This window comes from Schistocerca americana, chromosome 3 (genome assembly GCF_021461395.2).
Source record: "Schistocerca americana isolate TAMUIC-IGC-003095 chromosome 3, iqSchAmer2.1, whole genome shotgun sequence".
In the NCBI taxonomy this organism is placed as follows: Eukaryota; Metazoa; Arthropoda; class Insecta; order Orthoptera; family Acrididae; genus Schistocerca; species Schistocerca americana.
In genome coordinates, this window is record NC_060121.1 from 698,540,375 (window position 1) to 698,557,645 (window position 17,271).

The 17,271-nt window shown below is 40.0% G+C and overlaps 1 protein-coding gene across 3 annotated transcripts in view; it reads right to left on the reverse strand.

Moving 5' to 3' along the window:
* The window catches only part of LOC124605729 (uncharacterized Golgi apparatus membrane protein-like protein CG5021), a 71,583-nt gene extending 57,150 nt beyond the window's left edge, over positions 1-14,433 (reverse strand). For all 3 annotated transcript variants that reach the window (XM_047137607.1, XM_047137606.1, XM_047137605.1), the window contains exons 1-3: positions 14,351-14,433; positions 13,640-13,707; positions 13,401-13,555 (exon numbers count right to left, since the gene is read on the reverse strand). In XM_047137607.1, coding sequence (XP_046993563.1) covers positions 13,401-13,555; positions 13,640-13,707; positions 14,351-14,365 — 238 coding nt within the window. In that variant the 5' untranslated portion in view covers positions 14,366-14,433. The remainder of the gene's footprint in view (positions 1-13,400; positions 13,556-13,639; positions 13,708-14,350) is intronic.
* Between the last annotated feature and the right edge of the window lie 2,838 nt (positions 14,434-17,271).

A 17,271-nucleotide genomic window follows, 5' to 3' on the forward strand; every position in this document is an offset into this window, starting at 1 on the left:
TACCTAATTCAGTAATAACTGAGAAGGGCAATTCTGTCTCTTTGTACACCTTGTATTTTACTTTCTTGTTTGTGTAATATTCATGTGTCAATTTTCACAAACAAGTTATTACACAGTGCAATTGTGTAAGTTTTTTGATGTGGTCACTGGTCCACCCCCTTCACTATACTTACGGCAACAAACTTGCTGTAACCTGAAAACCACTCATTAGTAAGTGGTAAATTTCGAGTATCACCTACATTTCTCTTGCTGCAATGTTAAAATTTGCTTCTTTTGGCAAAACAAAGCGGAGTTTTCACTATGTCACCTCGCCAACATCCTAATGCATTTGCAATTGTGGCATAACCCTGAAACAGTGGTTTATTAAACGAGGAATTGAGGGCAAATCAAGTCACAATCTTATGGAAAAGTGCAATCTCAGTGTAAAAATAAATGCATAATTTCTTCACTTATCTTGCTACAAAGCAATGCCAAGCAGCAATATATAGTATAATAAGGAAGAGAGAGAGAGAGAGAGAGAGAGAGAGAGAGGGGGGGGGGGGGGGATTCCATTACTAAAACATTCCAGGGGGTGTCTTCAAAATTTTGGACTTCTTAAAATGTTGTTTTAACACTTTTCTCTTTTCTGAAAATTTAAAAGTGTGAATATGTTTCTTTCACATCACTTCAATCACAGTGCTATTGTACTGCATCTCAAAATTCGTGATTTTTTTTTTTTTCGTTAGCACCATTGTGTTATATCAAGCACTGGCAACACCTATTTTTCATTGCAATGCATTCCGATTTCATGCAATGTGTTACTTACATGCAGAATATCACAAAAACTATGACCATGAATGAAATCATAGTCACTTCATCATGAAGCTGACATGTAAAGCTACAAATAATGTAAAAATATTTTTTTAACTGAATAGTCTCTTTAAAATCATGTGAGAAAGATTGCAGGGTAGCCAACATGAGTGTGATGTTCTGCATAAGTAGCATGTCAGCCACCGGCTCGCTGAAAGCTCAAGGACTTCGTAAGTCTCGTTAGAGAAATCTACCCATGTGTATACCCACTGCAAAGCTCAATCACCAGCTCCCAGAGTTGCACGTAACAGTCTGAAGGTTGTGCCTCCACTAATGCCCAGGTAGGGACTGTGGATGTTCAAGAATCCTACCGGAATTATCCGTGGCAAATCACTAAAATCTCTTGAGTGGCCAGTTTATGGAAGCCTCTCAGAAAATGTATTGTGTGGACAATTTATGGAAGCCCCTCATCAGACATCAGACTCAGATACCTGCCTAAATTTTTAAAATTTTCCAATGTTCACAATTTTCAATAAACAATGGCCATAAAGGTAACTGGAATGATACAATGAACAAACACTGTTCTCTGGTGAAAACTTGGAAGAACAGTGCTATTTGTACACTCCTACCAACTCACTATTGTTTGACAATACTATTTGTTGCCACATTAAACAAAGTCATACATAAAACTTATCACCTAATGCCACCATTTACTTGTTCAAATCTTTCTGAAAGATTATCAGGCACTCATTATATACAGCACTGCATGTTCACAAATAACCCAAAAGTTTGCAATGTTTTCAGTAGATGGTGGGCAATGAAATTGGTTCCAGTTTTCATCTAATGAACCCAGCATTATAATCTGTACTTAAGTTGTCTAACTAAATGCTGCCTTTTTTTCTCAAACACCATTTACCTCTTCAATTATTTTAAGACCTTCAATCTTCTCTTCATATGCCCACATCCAATAAAACGTAAAACTAAAGCTCCTGTTGAGGCATTGTCGCCCAACACCAAAGGTACGGTGCTGGGAAAGTTAAAAGTCTGCCGCAGAGCAACTAAAAGTGGGCAGTCCAGCAAGAGGTACATGACCGTCATTTGCGAGCCACAGTTACACCGAGGTTGGTCTTCGCAACGGAGGAGGTAACCACGCGTTAGCCACGTATGGCCAATGCGGAGCCGGCAGAGGACAACTGATTCCCAGCAAGAGGACCGCATGGAAGACTTCCACACATTCATAGTCTCCTTAATGACGTGTAGTTAGCTCTACGTACTGTTATGCCATTCCATCTCCCAAAGCCGAAAAACTCTGCGGCGTAAGACACAATGAAGGTCAATTTCGGAGATGCCCATCTCCAGGAGCAGTTTCTGCGCAGCCTGTTTGGCCAGCCTGTTGGCAAGTTTGTTGCCTGGGATTCTGACGTGTCCAGGGGCCCACGCAAACACCACTGAATGAAGGGACTGTTCCAGGACATAGATGGACTCCTGAATGGGCGCTACCAAATGATAGGCAAGGGTAACACTGGTCGACAGCTTGTAGGCTGCTCAAGGAGCCAGTACACAGGAGAAATGACTCACCAGGGCATGAGCGGATGTGCTCAAGAGTACAAGAAATAGCCGCCAGCTTTGCAGTGAAAACACTGCAGCTATCTGGCAAGGAGTGCTGTTCAATATGTCCTCCATGAACATATGCAAAGCCTACGTGACCATCAGCCATTCAGCTGTCGGTGTAAACCACTTCATGGCCCCAGTACATGTTGAGAATTGAGAGGAAGTGATAGCGGAGAGCCGCAAGGTTAACGGAGTCCTTAGGGCCATGAAAAAGGTCCAGAAGAATCTGCGGCCTAGGTGTAAACCATGGAGGTGTACGTGAATGGACCTCGAAGAGAGGTGGTAATGGGAAGGACTCCAGTTCAGACAGAAGGGACCAGACGCGAACCGCAATTGTAAGCCCTGACCTGGGCCGCCAATGCAGGAGATGACCGCCGTGGTTGAGAAAAGGAGATGGTAATTCAGATGTGCATGAGAACTATGAACGTGTGCAACGTAATTGGCGAGCAGTTGTGCAGGCCTAACCTTCAATGGAGGGACTCTGGCCTCCGTCAGGACACTGGTCACCGAACTCGTTCTAAATGCTCCCGTCACTAATCAAATGTCACAGTGGTGCACTGGGTCGTGTAAATGCAATACTGAGGGTGCCGCCGAACCATAAACCACACTCCCGTAGTCAAGGAGGGATTGAACAAAGGCTCTGTAGACCTGCAGGAGCGTAGAGCGATCTGCACCCCAGTTGTCATTGCTCAGGCAGCGGAAGGCACTGAGGTGCTGCCAGCACTTCAGCTTAAGCTGATGAAGGTGAGGCAGTCAAGTCAATCTGGCATCAGAAACCAGTCCTAAGAATCGATAGGTCTCCACTACAGTGAGTGGATCATCATTAAGGTAAAGTTCTGGTTCTGGATGAACGGTGCGACACCGACAGAAATGCATGACACGACTTCCTGGCTGAAAACTGGAAGCCACGGGCTAGAGCCCATGACTGTGCCTTGTGACTGGCTCCCTGCAGGTGCCGCTCAGCAACACCAGTACAGTGCAGAAGTCATCTGCATACAGAGAAGGTGAGACTGACGACCCTACAGCTGCTGCCACACCGTCAATAGCCACTAAAAATAGACACACACTCAATATGGAGCCCTGCAGAACGCCATTCTCCTGAATACATGGCAACTATGGGGAGCACCACCTTGAAGATGGAAAGTACGGAGTGACAGGAAGTTTTGGATAAAAATCGGGAGCGGGCCCCGGAGACCCCACTCATACAAGGTGGCAAGGATATGATGTTGCCAGGTCATGTCATATGCTTTACATAAATAAAATAAGATGGCAACCAGATGTTGGCATCTGGAAAAGGCTGTTTGGATGGCAGACTCGAAGGACACAAGATATCAATGGTAGAGCGACCCATGGCAGAAGCCGCCCTGACATGGAGCCAGTAGGCCACGTGACTCCAGGACCAGCCCAACCGCAAAGACACCATCATTCCAGCAGTTAATAAAGAACGTTGGTGAGGCTGATGGGCCGGTAGCTATCCACATCAAGCAGGTTTTGACCGGGTTCGAGCACTGGAATGATGGTGCTTTCCCGCCATTATGATGGAAAGACACCATCGCATGGAAAGACACCATCGCACCACATCTGGTTGAAGATGACAAGATCTCACTTGTAGTCAGATGAAAGATGTTTAATCATCTGACTGTGGGTCCAATCCGGCCCAGGAGCTGTGTCGGGGCGATGTGCAAGGGCACTGAGGAGTTCCCACTCTGTAAATGGGGTGTTATAGGGTTCACCGTGGCGTGTAGTGAACGAGAGGACTTTCCTTTCCAACTGTCGTTTGAGGGTGCAAAAGGCTGGGGGGTAGTTATCCGATGCAGAGGCTTGAGTCTAGTGCTCGGCAATTGCGTTTGCATCGGTAGATAATGATGTTAATGCCAGGGACACCTGTTGGGGTCTGGTACCCAAAGAGACGTCTGGTCTTCATCCGGACTTGAGAAGGTGACGTATGGCACCCAATGGTGGACACGCGCTTCTCCCAACACTCCTCTTTCTGTCATTTTATAAGCTAGCGAACGCAGGCACGGAACTGTTTAGAACAGAAAAACAAACGCTGAGATGGAAAATGCCAGCCTGTACAGGATGTAACTAAACTCCCTATACAGGTGTTGAGGACTTCTAGTGGGGACCAAGATGGTTAAGTTTAGCGTAGCAATTCACACCTGAAAATGTAGTTTTCCTCCGCCACACAAAATGCAACATCACACGTTCAAAGCTACAGCATTTTTGGTGCCACAGACTAGGGTATTACATGTGTCAGTCATGGGTCACCTGATGTTCCACACCCACTACCATTTGTTTACATGCCATTCAGTTGAGTTTGTGATCTTCCCAGAGAGATTTGTACCTGTTGTTGTGCTTCCGATCTTTGTTCACACTATACTGCTATAGAGTAGCAATCATACACTAGAGTACACAATGCCAGCTTCAAGTACATTTGTAATGTGTTGCTGTTGAGCAATGTTTAACTACAGATTTGTGGAATACATTAACATAATGTTATTGTATGGCAAAGCTCGGTGCAATGGCAGGGCTGCTCATCAGTTTTATATGGAACATTTATCACAGTACCAAACATCTTTGCACTTCCTCTTTGCTATAGTGTACCAGCAGACCTCGGAGACAGTAGGGCTAACTACAGTGCTGCACAACACAGTTTAAAGAGGCTGTGATCCATGCAGCGGAAGAGGACACAACAATGAGTGTCAAAACATAGCAGGTACACTGAATGAGGATCACTGAAACTGTCTGGTGCATTCTCCATGAGCAGTAGCTACACCCATACCATCCCCAGAAGGTACACGCAATGCGGACAAAGGCTTTTTCATCACAAGTCAGTTCTGCAGATAGTTTTGCACCATTATGTGGATGAGCCAGACTTCCCACGGCAGTTCTTTTTCCTCAGGGTGAAGCCAAGTTCACCAGATAATGTGTTCTCAATTCCCACAACAGTTATGTGTCAGCTGATGAAAACCACCATGCTGCTCACACTCATGTGTTTCGTAAATGATATGATCGAAACATTTGGGCACAGTTCCTGGATGGTCATGTGACTGAGCCATATCTTCTTCCATAACATCTCACAGGTGCTGTGTACTTGCAATTCCTTGACAGTGTACTGCACAAGCTCCTGGAAGATGTTCACTTCATGCGCATCTAACATGGTTCCATCATTATGGCACATCCCCTTATTTTCCATGTGTGGTCAGAGATCATCTGAACCATCAGTTTGGGCAACAGTGAATATGTTCTGGTGAGCCGACTGCTTTGCCTTCATGTTCTCCTGATTTTAATCCACTAAACTACTACTTGTGGGGTCACATGAAATCCTTGATCTACGAGACCCCTGTGGAATCCAAGAAGTCCTACTGGCATGGGCTATGGCTGCAGCAGATGCTGGAGAGAAGGGACTGGTGACTGTACTGGAACATGGTATGGACATATCATATCTGTGTTTGTGTTGGTGGTTGTCACATCAGGCCCTACCTGTAAGTGGATCCAGATGACGGGCAGCAAGAGTCACGGAACAACATGTGTTGTGGCATTTTGCATGTTCTCAGACATGAGTTCTTATGCTAAACTCAAGTGTCTTGATCCCCATCCAAGTGAAGTCCATAAATAGAATTTCGTTATACCTTATACATTTGAATGAACAGAAAAGCTAAATGTGAATCATGTACATAATAATCAGGTATCCAGCTACAGCACTGCAACGCTCCAAAATACTAAAGTGTAGCACTTGGCAAGGCTCCTAAGCAAAATCTTCGTGCAAAACTAACTGATATGCATACTGACAAGGTCAGACTGGGGCATGAGGTTGTAGACATTCCTTAACAGCTCATGCTTTAGCAATGGCACTGTGTTTCCTGCTGCTGATTACATTTCACAAGATTAGTGTTTATTACCCTCTGCTAGGCATGTAGATGCAGCAGCCAATTAAACCCACGCCAATACTTGTACTTTATTCCCAAGTCAACCCAGCATCAGAATTTGTGAGTGTCAGTTAAGGTGGGTTTAAAGTAGAAGAGGGCAGTGTCCATCTGCTACACTATACACATAGGCTACAGCTCATCAGTAGTAGCCGAAGTTCCAGAAAAGCATCCTGAGAATGCCCAAAGTGCCTGCTGTCAGGTCTGAGAACACAAGACTGGAACTGTGGAAGAAGAAACCTCTTCTCTGCAGACAGAGAATTCATTCTGGCTGCAGACATGGGGAGTTGCGCAGAGATTTTTTTTACTCCTTAAATTATTTGGGCATTGTATTTATTTCACTGTTAACACTTGACAATACTGATCAGACAGACCACTGGTTACTGGTTTTTTAAAGTCATTTCAGGTTGTTTGGTCTGTAAACAAACTGTCTGTAGCTGCAGCACTACTTCATCAAATCCTTTGAGAATTTTACTGCCGAGAGGAATCCAAACCTAGATGCCAACAACTATAGGCACTGTCCGTCAGTATTATCTCAGAGAAACTGAACACACAAGTCTCCACAAACAATGGCTCTCCTTTTAGTTAGTGAGTTAGTTAGTCAGTTAGTTACTTTCATGTTCCATATATCATTTTGTGTGATAAATCGTCATGATGTGGAATGGATCATTTTAGATTCATATTGCAAATTAATTTGTATATCTATTTGTACTCTAAAAATCACCATATAATTTCTTCTCCCCCAAAATGAAAACACGATATACAGATTGAGTTAGCAATTCCTACCCGCCATCTTTTACACATTACAAACATAGAAATTCTTCTATGGAAAAGGAGTAGTTGTCAAGGAGGGTTCAATTTTACCTTGCTGTCTGTGAGACATTTTATACCACTGGGTAAATGGTAAAAATTTTTGTTGCAGCGTTGTGCACCCCTTTCTGTGCTAAGGTTGTCTTTAATGTTGAGAAATGAATGTCATTTTTTCTTCTAGTATTGTAATTATGTATCACATTGTTCCATTTGAAGTGCAGGGGATAATTTACAACAAACATCATGAGGGAATAAATATACTGTGAAGCAATAGTCAGAATGCCCAACCCCTTAAACAGATGTCTACAAGATGATCGCGGGTGAGCACCACATATTATTCTTATAGCACATTATTGGGCAATGAAGACCTCCTTTCTTAGAGATGAGTCACCCCAGACATTATTCCACATGACATTACTGAATGAAAATAAGCGAAATATGTAAACTTACTAATTTCTCTCTCCCAAAAATTTGCTATGATTCTAAGTGCAAATGTGGTTGAACCAAGTTGTTTTAGGAGTTTCAAAATGTGTGTGTGTGTGTTTTTTTTTTCCAGTTTAAATCCTTGTCAATATGGATAACTAAGAATTTTGAAGTTTCCACCCTATGTATTATTTCATCACCATGTGTTGTTACACGTATCACTGGTGCAGTACCCCTAGAGATGTATAACTGAATATGTGGTGTGTGTGTGTGTGTGTGTGTGTGTGTGTGTGAGAGAGAGAGAGAGAGAGAGAGAGAGAGAGATTCAGGGTGAGACCATTCACAGAAAACCAGTCAATGATACTTTTAAGAACTTTGTTCGCCATTTCTTCTATTTCTGTATGTATACTGGAAGCGATTACAATACTGGTGTGATCTGCTTGTTGAACATTAGGCGGTAGATCATTTACATATGAGGGGTGTTTGAAAAGTCCATGCAAAGTCCGAGAGATGGCACCACTGGCGCATATCAAGGTCATGTTTAGTTAATAGCATCTTTGGAAAGAACGCAAACCAAGTTTCAGCCATGTTGGTCTATTTCTTTGTGTTTGGCATTCGTGTGAATCAAGGAAGTCGAGTGATTGTCAAAAAATGGACAAAAAAGAATTTCCTATGGTGATTAAATATTACTTTATGAAAGGTAAAACGCTTTGGGAGACTAAAGAGAAGCTTGATAAACATTACGGTGACTCTGCACCTTTGATTAGAGCAATTTATAAGTGGTTTCAAAATTTTTGGAGTGACCATATGATGCTGAACGTTCTGGATGCCCTGTGGAAGTTACGACTCAAGAAATCATTGATAAAATCCATGATATGGTGATGGATGACAGAAGAGTTAAGGTGCGTAAGATTGCTAGTGCTGTGGGCATCTCAAATGAACAGGAACATAATATTTTGCATAAACATTTGGACATGAGAAAACTATCCGCATGATGGGTTCCGCGATTGCTCACACTTGGCCAAAAACTGAATCATGTGAAGTGTTGCAAGGATGGTTTGCAGCTGTTCAGGAAGAATCGCAGGACTTTAAGCATCGTTTCGTCACTGTGGATGAAACTTGGATACATTACTATACTCCTGAGACCAAACAACAATCTAAACAATGGGTTACCAAGGGAGAATCTGCATCGAACAAGGCGAAGACCATTCCTTTGGCCATAAAGGTTATGGCGACTGTCTTTAGGGATTTGCAAGGGATAATCCTCATCGACTATCTGGAAAAGGGTAAAACTATTAAAGGTGCATATTATTCACCGCTATTGCATAATCTGAAAACCGAGCTACAAGAAAAACACCGGCGATTGGACCGCAAAAAGACCTTTTCCATCACAACAATGCACCAGTACACACCTCAGCAGTTGTGGTCGCAAAATTATTGGAAATAGGATTCCAACTCATTCACATCCCCCTTTTCTCCAGACTTTTCTCAGCCTACTACTTGTTCCCCAATTTGAAGAAATGGCTGGTGGGACAAAGATTTTATTCAGACAAGGCGGTGATTGCAGCAACTAATAGCTAGTTTGCAGACTTGGACAATTCCTATTATTCAGAAGGGGTCAACAAATTAGAACAGTGTTGGACGAGTGTATAAGTCTAAAAGGAGACTATGTCGAAAAATAAAAAAGGTTTACCCCAAACACTTAAGTAGTTTTTATTTTTGCACGGACTTTTCAAATGCCCCTCTTATATGAGAAACAGCAGTGGACCGTTCATTATGCAACCAGATGGTGCTGTTTCCTGATGTGGGCACAAAAATCTTTAGTACTAACATCAACACCTTTTGTAACGAACTGTGCTTAGATGAAGCAAGCCAAATTGTATATGTTTCATTAAGAACATTGATGTTATTTATTTCAATAAAACAAAACACATTTGGCGACAAAAATATGCATTTCCTTGGAGATGCAAGACAGATTTAAAATAACTTCATCGATTTCAGGACTAACCTCAGGAAAAAGTAGGCCTCTAGAAAGAAATGTATAAGGTGGGAAGAATTGTGTAAAGCAACACTGTAGGTGACCGCTAATAAAATGTTGGTTATACTATGTTACTGTCAGTTATTGCCCACTGTGGTATACCTACTATTTTACTTGTATTTTGTGGTTCTTCTTTTGAGAAATATATGAGTACATAGCATACACACTGCCAGCAACAGACAACTTTTTAACATTTAACTACTTTTAAAGTGCCAAAATGTACTGTAACAAATAAAATGTCTATAAAATGCCACACTGTACAATGTACTTGCAAGTGGGACGGTTGCAATTCCTGAAATCCATCGCCCATGGCCTGCTGAGGAGCACTGCAGTCCTGGGTCCAAGGATAAACCGCTGCTCCATTACGCCACAAACAAATAAACCAGCCTGTGGGCAGGTCGGTGAGACTAGATTCGATGGGCAGGACCTGCACGTTGGTGGAAACCAAATGGCTTCAGGTTGGCAGGCCTGATCCATTACAGATACCTGCAGGAAAGGTCGCAGTTTTGGCCCATCACAGAAATCCACCTGTGTGGTCAGCTATTCATGAGCCACAGACAGCATGTTGATGGACCAAGATGATCAATCATGCAACACATAACTTGTTCAAATACTCTGAGAATCAATAATAATGAGAAAAGGTAGCAACTCACTGTAAAGATGGTTGCTGAGAGGGGCAGCTGTGTAGAAAAAGACAGTCACACTCTCACAACAAATTTTCAGTCATACCTTTTGTCAGAAAATGAGAGCACACATGCACTCACACAATCACTCAGACACAACTCATGCACACGACTGGCATCTTCGGCCGCTGCATGTGCAGTCTCTGAGAATTAGATCCAAACAAACCACTCCTCGTGTCTCTCTGCCTCTCATAAGCAGTGGCTAGGCTAGCAGCAAGAAGTGGTGGCAGCACTGACTGCAAGCTGCAGAGAGTGGTAGAAAGAGGAGAAGCAGTAAGTATGAGAGAGTAGGGAAGCGGCACATGTGCTCAGCTTCACCCAGCCTGTGACAATGCAAGACACCTCAGTAAAGAAATCATTTCTTTTCTCCTTGGCTACTTTCAAAAAGTGAGTAGTCTGATGGTTGTTCAAACTAGTGATTGGTTTTGAATATGTAGCAAGCTCTGGTACTGAGCTGTCAAAATGAGCCAGCAAACTGATTTGGATGTTTCATGCAGTTTAAAAGATGAGACTCAAACCCTTGATTGGTGTACGGTCAGTCATTTCAACATGAAAGAGATAGAGAGTGACAATCACAAATGAAGCTGGCACCTAAGAATAGTTTGGGTGATAGTTTCACATGGTGGTGTTGCTTAAGACGGGAAATAATTAGCTCAAGAAACATTGCTCAGTTAAGAAAGGTTCCTGGTTCACAGGCAGCAAAATACCAATAATTACCATTTTACAACTAATGTGCTTTTTGGTCTTTAAATTTAGTAGCACTTAAAAAAAAAGAAATACAACTCAGTAATTATAGTGTAGTTGATCTGAATGAGTACTTGAGAGAAATTTGAATCTCTATGTGTTTAGAGAAAAACAGAAAACTTGCTGTTAAAGATTTAACTGTGATGACTGATTAATTCCTATTTGGGAAAAGAAAATTTGGGCAAAGAAATAACGCAACAGGATGAGAGGTATTTGGCACTATTGAAAGTGTCAAAGAGGAGTCTCAGGAGGTACTTTGGACACGACAAAAGAAAATATTATCCATAATGCCCATCTGTTTCAGTTCATGTAAGTGTCTAAAAGATAAGACGAAGGAATCAATCACCTTTGCATAAACTGTAGCCTTCATTTCAAGGATCCAAAAATAGGAGTAAATACAAATGGCATTGACGGAACTTCACCAGTTGTTAAAAGATCGGAAATACGGAAGCGTCCGATCCCACCCGTCTGCTTTGACCCATGACGTCACAAATATGGTGGAAACAAAAACAAACACACACACTTTCCACAAGAAGCCTAATGACACTAACGGGACAAGCGCGGGAAATGGGGTTTTTGGGTGGGGGGCAAACTAAATATAAACAAATTTAGACGTCTCGCGTAGCTACAACGTGTAAGTGAAGACAGCCATGCATGAATACCCACCCACCTCCCTGGGGGTCGTAACCCCTACAACCCATAGAAGATAAAGATGCTTCAGTAGCTGATTAGTGTTTTTTGTATTTTAAAAAAAAAAAAAAATCTCACGGGATAGAACAAACAGATCAGAAAGATAAACATAATAAACTAAAACAGAAATTCGAGGAAACAGATAATTAAAATAAGTAGCCTAATAAATGTTTTTAAATTTAAAAAAAAAAAAAAAAAAAAAATCTCACGAGATAGAACGAACAGATCAGAAAAGTAAATAAAATAAGATAAAACAGAACTGGAGACAGCCACACTCAAACCAAACTCCGCGCCGTCATGACGTCACACACGACAACACCCTTACGCCACGGGTCAAAGCCGACGTGTTGGATCGGACGCTTCTGTCGACCCAAAAGATCTTTACAAGGACCAAGTTAGTGCAAATAGTTATTTGACCCATTTATTTGATTATATACTGAAACGACTATGTAAAGACAAAATACACTTACTTACATATTTTATGAACTTTTGTAATTGCTGTAAGGATATGACTGACTGAAAATATCTATCATAATATTAATGGGTATATTATGGTCCCTTTTCAGAGATACAGTGTACAAACAATTTACTGAGATTATAGAAAGGATAATATTGTGTACAAAATCCCTCACTCTGATCACTAAAATAATATCTGCTCTACAAAAAATATTGTTTGCCATAAGACGGGTCTGGAAGTTCACTGTCACGTAAAATCCCTCCTTACAAATTGCTATCTACTACACAATTATTGCAATGCTTAAGGAAATGGCTATCCAAAGTGGCTATACAACAGTTTAACAAACACTATGTATGCAAAATAGCCATGAAATAAACATGTCACCTCTGAAAATTGGTCTTCTTTAATCATTAAGACAAAAACAACATACTACCTAAAACAGTACATAATAAGGAAAGCACCTTCCCAATATTTTGTTTAGGTCAATTAACTATTTTCTTGCATCACTTATGCAGAAAACAAAATTGATAAAGGGGTCAAACTGCTGTTACAGACAGATGACAAACATTTCCTGAGAACGAGGATTAACAAACAAATAACCATGTATTCTCAACAACCAAGGAGAAAGAACTGCTCTCCTCTTTATTATAAAAATGGATAATGCATTATCAAAACTGACATCAAATCATCGAGATATTATATAAATTTATAACGAACACTGAGAGATTCAAAATGCAATCATAAGTTGAATCTTTGTGTTTAGCCTCAAGGTGGTACAATAGTTTCAAAGGGATGTTCATGTATTAGGACAAACCCTAGAATAAGTCTACAGTAGCTACAACATCTATATCACAAATGATATTCAGGGATTCAAGAAAAGAGCTCGATTTTAAACCGGAAGGCAGCTGTAAATATAGGCAATATTTCTTTTGCCATAGAACTAAATCAAATGGACAAAGCATATGCTGAAAATGATTACAACCAGCACCATAAAATCATGAAGAGACAAACTTCAAAACAATTTTCAGATGCATTTAATAGGCGTTCATGTGACAAAAACTGGAAAACTACGGACAATACAATGAGAAAGTATTTTAACATCATGCCAAAATAATTAGTTCATTCAGATTTGCCAAAAGCACATAATCAGGATATAAAGTTCATCACAATTTCACAAATTAAGAACAAATTATGACTCCAAAAACTGATAATACAAGCCATCAACATACCTGTAATATTCTTCACAGTCCAAAAATCCATTGACAGAAGCAACACTATCGTCACAAAACTCGCTATGAAACTAGTACTGAACAGGCCACATAACATGTACACTAGCAGCGCTGATACTCTAAAGGATAAATGGAAAAATGTGACATATGGGTGCCTGTAAAATGACAGCTTTTTTTAGTACACCATAAGCAATTATGAAAATGAGAAATCAACTGGTTAATAGAAATACTTGTCTTACACTATTTTCTTAGAGTTTATTTCCTCCTCTTCGCCAAACGCCAGCGTGTCATCGTCTAAAAGTGGCGCCTGAAATAATATCGAATAAATTATTAAGTTAAGAGAATCGGAATCGATGTGTAGAGCAAGTTACCAAATTTAAAAGAATTAATGTGAATTAGAAACAATTTTTTAAATAGCAATAAGGATTCCTAACTAGAACTTGGCCTTTTCTGAGGTTCGTCACGGTATGAGCGAATTAATACACATATGAAGATTTGCAGTGTACTTAAGGCTCTACCGAGCTGCTCGATGATAAAACACTGACAAGTGCGAACGATCCAAGTTCGATTCCAAGCCGCTATGCCTGTTTCAATTAAGATTCCACAGCAGGGTACACTTCATTCAACAATAATGTTCTGAGTAAAATACACTACCGGTACCTCCTCCCTAGTTTCCAAAAATGCTTTTAGTTTCTTAGATTAATGCACGACAAATAATAAAGATTTATGAAGAGTTAAGTTAAGCATTAGTGCAAGCTGACGTATTATAAAGAATCTTCCAAAAAGTCTCGTCGTATATACTCAAGTGGTTCAACGCTTAACAGGATACGTAACTCTCAGAGTTTTGAAACAGCGTCATCTCAACAATGAAACGTCAACAATTTACGGTTCATGATCGAATTGTATATTTACTTTCATTATACCGTAATGTAAACATAAGCACAACTCACCGAAGCAGACGCCATTTTTCGCTGTTTTGACTGAAACTACCATGTGTCAGTCACAGCTATGCCACTGACGCGTATCAACAGCTGGCAAATCAAAGATATCGTTTAAGGACTCTCCATGTCAAACTAAACTGGGAAAGAATATATATTCCAACATTTGGATGACAAACAAGGTTCTGAAATAAGAGTGTGGCTGACTAGTATGATTCGTACCACTAACCCTAAGAAAATTCTTTAATATACCAGGAAAAAACGTATAAAAGATTACACTATTGCAGCTTACTCATGCATAACTAACATGGGAAAAGCAGGAGTTGTTACACATATTAAGGCAGAACGCAACTTCCAAAACATTAACATAAAAAGATTTTGTCGTGATCTGCACATTGAAGTGTGTGCTTTTGAACTAATACTGAAAAATAATTGACTTTTAATTGTATCAGTATATAGAGCAGCACTCGGAAATCTTGAACTATTTATGAGGAATCTGGATTCCTTACTGTGGTATCTGTCAGAGAATAGCAAGTAATTATTAGGCTGTGGTTACTTCACTGTAGATTTCCTAAAGGATTGTGATAATATAGCTGGTGAACTAAATAGAAACCTAGTCCCAACAGGGAATCATATAGCGCTTGTAGAAAAAAAGTGTTCCAAGACTGTTACCTGAAATGCTCCTCCTTGATACTGACAAGAGGGAGATTGAGTTAATAATTAAATCACTAAAGACCAAGAACTCTCATGGATATGACGGGGTATCTAGCAGAATACTGAAGAATTGTTCTTCGTATGTTAGCCCAGTACTTAGCCATATCTGTAACTTTTCCTTTAGGAGTGGTCGGTTTCCTGACCGATTAAAGTGCTCGGTAGTGAAGCCACTTTATAAAAAGGGAGACAGGGATAATGTTGACAATTATAGACCTATTTCTATGCCATCGGTCTTTGCTAAAGTTATCGGGAAAGTCGTATATATAAGGTTACTGGAGCATTTAAATTCAAATAATTTGCTGTCAAATGTACAGTTTGGTTTTAGAAATGGCTTAACAACTGAAAATGCTATATTCTCTTTTCTCTGTGAGGTTTTGAACGGATTAAATAAAAGGTTACGAACGCTAGGTGTTTTCTTTGATTTAACGAAGGCTTCTGACTGTGTTGACCACAAAATATTACTGCAGAAGTTAGACCATTATGGAGTAAGGGGAGCAGCTTACAACTGGTTCGCCTCTTACTTTAAGAACAGAAAGCAAAAGGTAATTCTCCGCAATATTGAGGGTGGTAGTGATGTTCAGTCCCAATGGGGCACTGTTAATTGGTGCGTTCCCCAAGGGTCGGTGCTGGGACCACTGCTTTTTCTTGTTTATATAAATGATATGCCTTCTAGTATTACACGTGATTCAAAAATATTTCTGTTTGCTGATGACACCAGCTTGGTAGTGAAGGACCTTGTGTGTAATATTGAAACATTATCAAATAATGTAGTTCACGAAATAAGTTCGTGGGTTGTGGAAAATAATTTGATGCTAAATCACAGTAAGACTCACTTTTTACAGTTTCTAACTCACAATTCAACAAGAACCCATATTTTGATCAGACAGAATGGGTATATTATAAGCGAGATGGAACAGTTCAAGTTCCTACGTGTTCGGATAGATAGTAAGCTGTTGTGGAAAGCCCATGTTCAGGATCTTGTTCAGATACTAAATGCTGCTTTATTTACCGTTAGAACAGTATCTGAAATAAGTGACAGTTCAACACAAAAAGTAGTCTACTTCGCCTATTTTTATACGCTTATGTCCTATGGTATTATTTTTTTGGGTAATTCTTCTGATTCAAAAAGGGTATTTTTGGCTCAAAAACGGGCTGTTCGAGCTATATGTGGTGTAAGTTCGAGAACCTCTTGTCGACCCCTATTCAATAGTCTGGGAATTCTGACATTGCCCTCACAGTATATATTTTCTTTAATGTCGTTTGTTGTTAGCAATATTAGCCTATTCCCAAGAGTTAGCAGCTTTCACTCAGTTAATACTAGGCAGAAATCAAATCTGCATGTGGAATGTACTTCCTTGACTCTTGTGCAGAAAGGAGTGCACTATTCTGCTGCATCCATTTTCAATAAGCTACCACAAGAACTCAAAAATCTTAGCAGTAGCCCAAACACTTTTAAGTCTAAACTGAAGAGTTTCCTCATGGCTCACTCCTTCTATTCTGTCGAGGAGTTCCTGGAAGAGCTGAAAAATTAAGCAAATTCCAGTGTTACATTGTTGATTTTCTTTATTTAAACTTACGAATTGTCACCTGAATACGTTTCTTATACTTCATTTTATCTGTTTCTACTATCATGTTATAATTTCATGTACTGACTCATTCCATGACCATGGAGACTTCTCCTTAATTTGGTTCCACGGAACAATAAATAAATAAAATAAATAAATAAATAAGGAAAATGATGTGTAAACCTTATTTGGTCCTAGAAATTGATCTCAGTAATTAACTTTCCAACACAGTTGGATAAAATACTAGGCATCTAATTGATAATATTTTGCTTTGATGGAGCTCAAAGCAGGAAAATAACTGTTTATCCAGTGACAAATGCTCTATTTAGTCTTAGTTAATTAGTATATATAATATAGTTCCTTACAATATGGATACTCCTCAAAGGAAATCAGTTAGAATAATTAATGACTCCGGGACAAATGTTTTTAAGAATACATTACAGGATGACCTGGGATGTAATTTATAAGGAAACAAATGCTAACATAAAATTTCATCTGTTCTGTGATAAGTTTGTGTCATTTTTTAAAAGCAGCTTTCTGCATAAACTAATCAGAAAAGACACTAAACAGTCATGTAAAAAACCACGGATCGCTAGAGGGATTAATATGTCTCATGAAAGAAAAGAGGAAATGTATCATTTGGCATGAACAAAT